This window comes from Teleopsis dalmanni, unplaced genomic scaffold (assembly GCF_002237135.1).
Source record: "Teleopsis dalmanni isolate 2A unplaced genomic scaffold, ASM223713v2 unscaffolded_contig_1083, whole genome shotgun sequence".
Taxonomy (NCBI): Eukaryota; Metazoa; Arthropoda; class Insecta; order Diptera; family Diopsidae; genus Teleopsis; species Teleopsis dalmanni.
The window spans coordinates 1-7,965 of NW_024032465.1; the positions used below are offsets into that span (position 1 = coordinate 1).

The window sequence follows — 7,965 nt, forward strand, 5'->3', positions numbered from 1 at the left end:
AGTGTAACGACCCTATTTTTCCCTGAAAAAAAAAATAAGGGTTACATAATACCACGCTGCCCTAACGTATTTATGCAAATAATAAAAATAAGCATGAGCAAAAATTGTAAACATGCAAAAACAAAACTTATACAAAAAAAAATGCATCACAACAGCAAGCCGTAAACGGCCAAGAACAATTCTGCACAGAGAAAAAAAAAAACTTAGAAAATAATAAGCATGGGCATAAATGGTAAACAAGTAAAAACAATACTTATATGGAAAAAAATGCAAACTTGAGGATAGCGGGATCAAAAGCGTCGACAAGATCGAATAAAAGGGGATAAAAATGTGAATTCGGTCTCTTTTTTGAATATCAACCTCGAGTAGAGTGGACGTTTTTTTTATCATCCTAGAGCTGAGTGAACGTTTTTTTTTGAACATCATCCTAAAGCAGAGTGAACGTTTTTTTTAATATCAGTTGCGGATAATAGTTGCTGGACCATTGCGCGCCCAGGATACCGATCTGGGAGCTTTAAAAGTTGCCAGATAGAGAAATCTCATAGGAGGCTTCAGAAGTACCCTATGGGAAATATCAGTGAAGGTATGAACTGGCACGTGGCTTTGGCAGACACCAGAAGAAGCGAGGTACTGAAGAACTGAGCAGCCGAGAAAACGATAAGATAAAGTAAATTTTAAATACTTTATATATTTGCGTCTTCGATCTGTGCTTTGACTAAATTAGATTTTAAATACTTTATATATCTGCGTCTTCGACATGTGCGTTGAATAATGATAAATACGTTAATACTTTATATTCCTGCGTCTCCGACTTGTGGTTCGAACAAATGCTACATACGCTGAGAAATCGTAGTTATATTCCTGCGTCTCCGATCTGTGCTTTGACTAAATTAAATTTTAAATACTTATATATCTGCGTCTTCGACATGTGCGTTGAATAATGATAAGTACGTTAATACTTTATATTCATGCGTCTCCGACTTGTGGTTCGAACAAATGCAAAATACGCTGAGAAATCGTAGTTATATTCCTGCGTCTTCGATCTGTGCTTTGACTAAATTAAATTTTAAATGCTTTATATATATGCGTCTTCGACATGTGCGTTGAATAATGATAAGTACGTTAATACTTTATATTCATGCGTCTCCGACTTGTGGTTCGAACAAATGCAAAATACGCTGAGAAATCGTAGTTATATTCCTGCGTCTTCGATCTGTGCTTTGACTAAATTAAATTTTAAATGCTTTATATATATGCGTCTTCGACATGTGCGTTGAATAATTATAAATACGTTAATACTGTATATTCCTGCGTCTCCGACTTGTGGTTCGAACAAATGCAAAATACGCTGAGAAATCGTAGTTATATTCCTGCGTCTTCGATCTGTGATTTGGCTAAATTAAATTTTAAATGCTTTATATATTTGCGTCTTCGACATGTGCGTTGAATAATTATAAATTCGTTAATACTGTATATTCCTGCGTCTCCGACTTGTGGTTCGAACAAATGCAAAATACGCTGAGAAATCGTAGTTATATTCCTGCGTCTTCGATCTGTGATTTGGCTAAATTAAATTTTAAATGCTTTATATATTTGCGTCTTCGACATGTGCGTTGAATAATTATAAATTCGTTAATACTGTATATTCCTGCGTCTCCGACTTGTGGTTCGAACAAATGCAAAATACGCTGAGAAATCGTAGTTATATTCCTGCGTCTTCAATCTGTGCTTTGACTAAATTAAATTTTAAATGCTTTATATATTTGCGTCTTCGACATGTGCGTTGAATAATTATAAATACGTTAATACTGTATATTCCTGCGTCTCCGACTTGTGGTTCGAACAAATGCAAAATACGCTGAGGAATCGTGGTTATATTCCTGCGTCTTCGATCTGTGCTTTGACTAAATTAAATTTTAAATACTTTATATATCTGCGTCTTCGACCTATGTGCGGAATAATTATAAACGCGTTAATACTTTATATCCCGGCGCCTTCGGAAATTGTTAAGATTTTTTTTATGAATTATATTGCTCAAGATAAAATCTCTACATGATAATAAAATAAAGTTTATTGTAAACTCTATTGTATTGAAATAATATCTAGACTTGTATATATAAACTCTATTTTTTTTTATTTATGAAGATTGTTAAGATATTTTTTAAGAATTATATTGCTCAAGATAAAATCTCTTTATATGATCATAAAATAAAGTTTATTGTAACCTCTATTGTATTGAAATAATATCTAGACTTGTATGTATATATAAACTCTATTTTTTTATTTATGAAAGTTATAATCTAGTATGTTTTGCATTAGTTTAAACAATCTTAAATAATGAAATGTAAACAAAATTCAGTTAAATATAAACTGTCAATCTTGTCGGTTGTATTTACTTCAGTTGGCGACGAGGATAAAAATCTGCAATTAATCAATCGCTTTCACGCTTATTTCGTACCGTTCAATTTTACATACAATCATGCCGGGCGAAAGTGAAATTTATAAGCAATTGCTTAAAGAACAACAAGAGTTCTCAAAAAATTTACTGAAACAACAACGTGAGTGGATGGACTCAATGTTCCAAAAACAAGGTACTGCCGGTGTATCTGAAAGAAATAACAACATTGTTCCAGTATTTCACAAATTTTCGAAAGAACAGCAAACCTGGGAATCGTACTTAGAACAACTTAACCAACATTTTTTAGCATATTCAGTTCAGTGCAGTGAAAAACAAAAATCATTTTTCTTGTCTTGGATTGGCACAGAAAATTTTGAGCTGCTAAAAAATCTTTTCGGTAACACGAAAATACAAGAACAATCTTTCGAAAATTTAACGGAAAAACTAACGGATCATTTCCAGTCGAAACGACATGTGGTCGCTGCACGTTACGATTTTTTCAAAAGGGAAATGAAGCCACATCAATCATACAGAGAGTGGGTAGCCGATCTCCGCGGATTGGCAAGAGAGTGTAACTTTTCGTGCTCAGCCCAGAATTGTTTACACAATTTCGTGGATGATATGATTCGTGACCAAATTATTATACGTACACCTCACGATGCAGTGCGCACGGCTGCGTTCCAAAAGCCCCAGCCGACACTTGCTGATGTTTTGCAGATTGCAGAATTGTACGAAACAACCACTAAAACGGTGGCAACAATTAAAGAACAAACGATCGAAAACTCAATGCCTGTTAATTCAGTTGGTACAATTATAAAAAAACCGGGTGTTTTCAACAATAACAATAATAAAGTAAAATTCAAATCATGTTCTGGCTGTGGAAACTCTCATGCAAGAGAAAACTGTAAATTTAGAAATGCTGTTTGCAATAGATGTAGCAAAATTGGACATATTGCGCCAGTGTGCATGTCAAAACAAAACAAGAACAACAAACGTAGTTCAGGTGATGAAAACAAGAAGAAGGATTATCGTCGTAAAAGTCACAACATCGGTACTGTTGAAACAATTAACAGTCTAACAGGTATTGTAAAAACTGAAAGCAATAAGAATTACATTGACTTGGAAATTTGTAATAAAATTGTGTCTTTCCAAATGGATTCTGGTGCAACAGTTTCTTTAATAAATAAGCGAACATTCAAAACTCTAAATTGCCCAAAGTTGCGAAATTGTACAAAAACCTTATTTGGTTTTGGCAAAAATGAAATTCCAGTGCTTGGTGAACTTTGCGTAGATATCAAATGTGGCGGAAAAGAAAGGGAAGTGGTAATCGTTGTCGTGGATGTCGAAAACTGTAACAATTTATTCGGTTTCGATTTATTTAAAGAATTCGGGTTTGAGATTCAACAAATTTGTAACATTTTTGAAAGTGAATCACACAGAATTAGCGAGCTGTGTAAGAAATATGGTGATATTTTTGAACCAGCTCTTGGCACAATAAAAAACTTTAAGGTCAGTATTTTTTTAAAGCCAAATGCACATCCGAAATTTTACAAAAGCCGACAAATTCCATTTTCGCAAATGTCACTTTTCAAGAAAGAAGTCAATCGATTGACAAATGCGGGTATTTGGAAACCTGTGAAGTTTTCCCAATGGGCTTCGCCTATTGTACTAGCGCCAAAAGCTGATGGTTCCATAAGAATTTGTGGGGATTTTAAACAAGCAGTCAATGCGCAAATTGACATTGAACAATATCCTTTGCCCATACGCGAAAGTCTTTTCCATAAAATTCATTGCGGTCAACATTTTACAAAAATCGACCTTAAGGATGCGTATTTACAAATGGAACTCGACGATGAAGCAAAAACAATAATGGTTGTCAACACTCCACTTGGTTTATTCCAATACCAACGTTTACCGTTTGGGATTGCAAGCGCTCCAGCTATATTCCAAAGATATCTTGAGCAGTTACTTCAAGGCGTAGAAGGTTGTGGAAATTATCTCGATGACATCATCATCTCCGCACCTACATTTCAACAACACATCAGCCGCCTAGAACAAGTACTTCGTATTTTGCAACAAAATGGTATCAGATGCAAGCAAGAAAAATGTTTCTTTCTACGAGATAAAATCGAGTATCTCGGGCGTCAAATTAGTGCAAAAGGTATATTGCCAGATGAGTCAGGACTAAAAGCAGTCAAAAACCTGCAGCCGCCTAAAGATCTAAAGCAAGCAGAAGCATTCATGGGTAAGGTAAACTATTACCATAATTTTATACCTAATTTTTCGCAATTATCCGCGCCAATCAACATGCTGCGCCGAAAAAATGTAAAATTCACATGGGGTACAGCACAACAACAAGCATTTATAGCTCTTAAAACGCATATTCTCAATGCAGCGCAATTAGCACATTATCAGGAAGATTTACCGTTGGTTCTAGCTGCAGATGCCTCCTCCTATGGCATAGGAGTCGTGCTCTCGCATACGTACGTTGACGGTACAGAAAGGCCTATTGCTTTTGCATCTAAAACTCTCGACATTCATCAACGACGATATAGTCAGATAGAGAAGGAAGGGCTAGCTATCGTTTTTGGAGTCAAGCGTTTCCATCAATATTTATACGGAAGAAGATTCACCTTGGTTACTGACCACAAACCTCTTGTTAGCATTTTTAATCCAATTCAGCAGTTGCCGTCGATGACGTCACATCGTTTACAGCGATGGGCTATTATACTAATGGCTTATCAGTATGATGTTCGGTATCGTAAAACTACTGAGCATGGAAATGCCGATGCTTTATCTCGTTTACCTGTTGGTGAAGATAAAACTTTTGATCATGAAGAATCCTGTTTCAACATCAATGAACTTAACACACCTATCGACGCTGAAATAATTCGTCAGCATGCCAAAAATGACCCAATTCTTCGCCGAGTTTATTTTCTCGTTACAAACGGTTGGCCTGAAAAGCTAATGCCTCAAGATGCTGATCTTCGATCATTTTTCAATCATCGCTTTGCTTTAATACTAAACAACAATTTGCTTTGCCTCCAGACGGAGTACAACCGGGTTGTCATTCCAGCCTCCCTTAAGCAGAAAATTCTTAAACTTCTTCATGATGGTCATTGGGGAGTATCGAGAATGAAACAGCTAGCTCGACAACATGTCTGGTGGACTAATATTGACAAAGACATCGCACAATTAACTGAAAATTGTGATGTGTGCAAAATTGCAAATCCTGTTCACGCACGTGAATACGTAAGCTGGCCTGAAGCTGATCGACCTTGGGAGAGAGTACATATCGACTTTGCTGGTCCATTTTGTAATTCAATGTGGCTAATTTGTGTCGACGCTTTCTCACAATTTCCGTTCGTTGTACAACTATCTACAACAACAACGGTTGACACCATATCAGCATTGTCTTCTATATTTTCTCTGGAAGGTATACCAGAAACCATCGTAAGTGACAATGGTCCGCAATTTACAGCTGAAGCATTCAAACAGTTTTGCTCAAAACTTGGCATCAAACATATAACAACAGCGCCGTTTCATCCAGCCTCAAACGGGTTAGCCGAACGATTCGTCAGATCTTTTAAAACTGCTGTTCAGAAAAACATTGACGATGGATTGTCTCTCAAATTCGCTGTATCAAAATATCTTGCAACATATCGTGCAATGCCGAATGCTGAGGGTAAATCACCTGCAGAACTTTTACATGGAAGGCCTGTTCGTACCTTGTTGAGTCAACTGTTTGAATCGCCTAGAAAGCACCTTGAAGCTTCGAAACGGAAAATGAAATTTAGTCTAAAGCAACCCGTCTTCGCTCGAAACTACGCAAGAGGGGAAAAATGGATAAAAGGAGTTATTGTGAAACAACTTGGTAAAATGGTTTACCGAGTGAACACATCTTTTGGTTACATCAAACGTCATGTTAATCAGCTTAAAACTAGAAGTAGCTCTGACCTCTCTTCACAACCAATTTTTGAATTCACTCCAAATTTCATCAATGCCCCACCGCCTTCATCTAGCCAATCAACATTAATGCCTAGTGAAGAACGTTCTACCGAAGTAGTTCAACTTCGAAAAAGTTGTCGTATTCGGAAGGATGTAAATCGATTTGAATCCGACGATTTCAGGAAAACTTGAACTTTGTCAAAAATTAAGGGCGGAGAAAGTGTTATAATCTAGTATGTTTTGCATTAGTTTAAACAATCTTAAATAATGAAATGTAAACTAAATTGAGTTAAATATAAACTGTCAATCTTGTCGGTTGTATTTACTTCAGTTGTTAAGATATTTTTTTTAAGAATTATATTGCTCAAGATAAAATCTCTTTATATGATAATAAAATAAAGTTTATTGTAACCTCTATTGTATTGAAATAATATCTAGACTTGTATATATAAACTCGATTTTTTATTTATGAAAATTGTTAAGATATTTTTTTTTAAGAATTATATTGCTCAAGATAAAATCTCTATATGATAATAAAATAAAGTTTATTGTAAACTCTATTGTAGTGAAATAATATCTAGACTTGTATATATAAATTCTATTTTTTTTCTATTTATGAAAATTGTTAAGATATTTTTGTTAAGAATTATATTGCTCAAGATAAAATCTCTATATCGTAATAAAAATAAAATTTATTGTAAACTCTAGTATACTGGAATAATATATGTAATACCAATAAAGAAGAAGTAGATATAAAAGTACTGTGGTTTTGAATAAAACAGAGGCTAGGGACGGGTGAATCAGACGAAATTACGCGGGGAATCGGAGTCGAGTCCAAAACTACAAATTGTCTTGTAAGTACCCTGGACACCGTTGAACTATCCCAGCTATAGACTGCCCCACGTAAAGGGGTTCATTACAAAAGAAAGATTCAAATTTGTTTTTCTGACCTAGATAGGCACAGAAAAATACGACATATTACGCAGCAATTTTGATGCAAGTGAGATGGAAAACAAAACATTTGAAGAATTAATGCAAAGTTTTACCGAATTATTCCAATCAAAAACACATGTAGTTGCTGCCAGACATGAGTTCCACAAAACAGCAATGTCTACAAACCAAACTTACAGAGAATGGATAACGGATTTACGCAAAATCGCTCGTGAGTACAAATTTATTCGCAGCGCACCAAAATGTGGTCACGATTATACAGAGGAAATGATACGCGACAAAGTGATTGTACACACTCTACACGATGTTGTTCGCGTAAGCGCTATGCAAAAAACTAATCCACCACTCTCAGAGGTGATGCTCATTGCTGAAGTTTTCGAAGCGACGGAAAAAACAGTAAACAAAATCAAAGACAAAGTAAACGACGATGTTGAAGTAAACATTGTCAAAGCTAAATTTATGAACAAAATCAACAAATATAGTGAAACAAAAACACAAAAACAAAAAACATGCTGAAATCATGCTCAGGTTGTGGATCTTCACATAGGCGACAAAATTGTAAGTTTAAAAAAGCTGTGTGTAACAAGTGTGGGAAAAAGGGCATATTGCTTCTGTTTGTATGTCTGTTAATAATACTACCCATAGCTTAGAACAAAAAAAAATCAAGT

General features: G+C 35.3%; 1 protein-coding gene across 1 annotated transcript; it reads left to right on the top strand.

Moving 5' to 3' along the window:
* Positions 1–2,765: 2,765 nt before the first annotated feature.
* Positions 2,766–7,732, top strand: LOC119663903 (uncharacterized protein K02A2.6-like; the record flags this gene model as incomplete). Its single annotated transcript, XM_038073494.1, has 6 exons — positions 2,766–3,203; positions 3,252–3,789; positions 3,955–4,456; positions 4,532–5,377; positions 5,447–6,499; positions 7,301–7,732. Coding segments are annotated over 6 exons (3,809 nt in total), but the record flags the coding sequence as incomplete, so codon positions are not given.
* Positions 7,733–7,965: the final 233 nt, after the last annotated feature.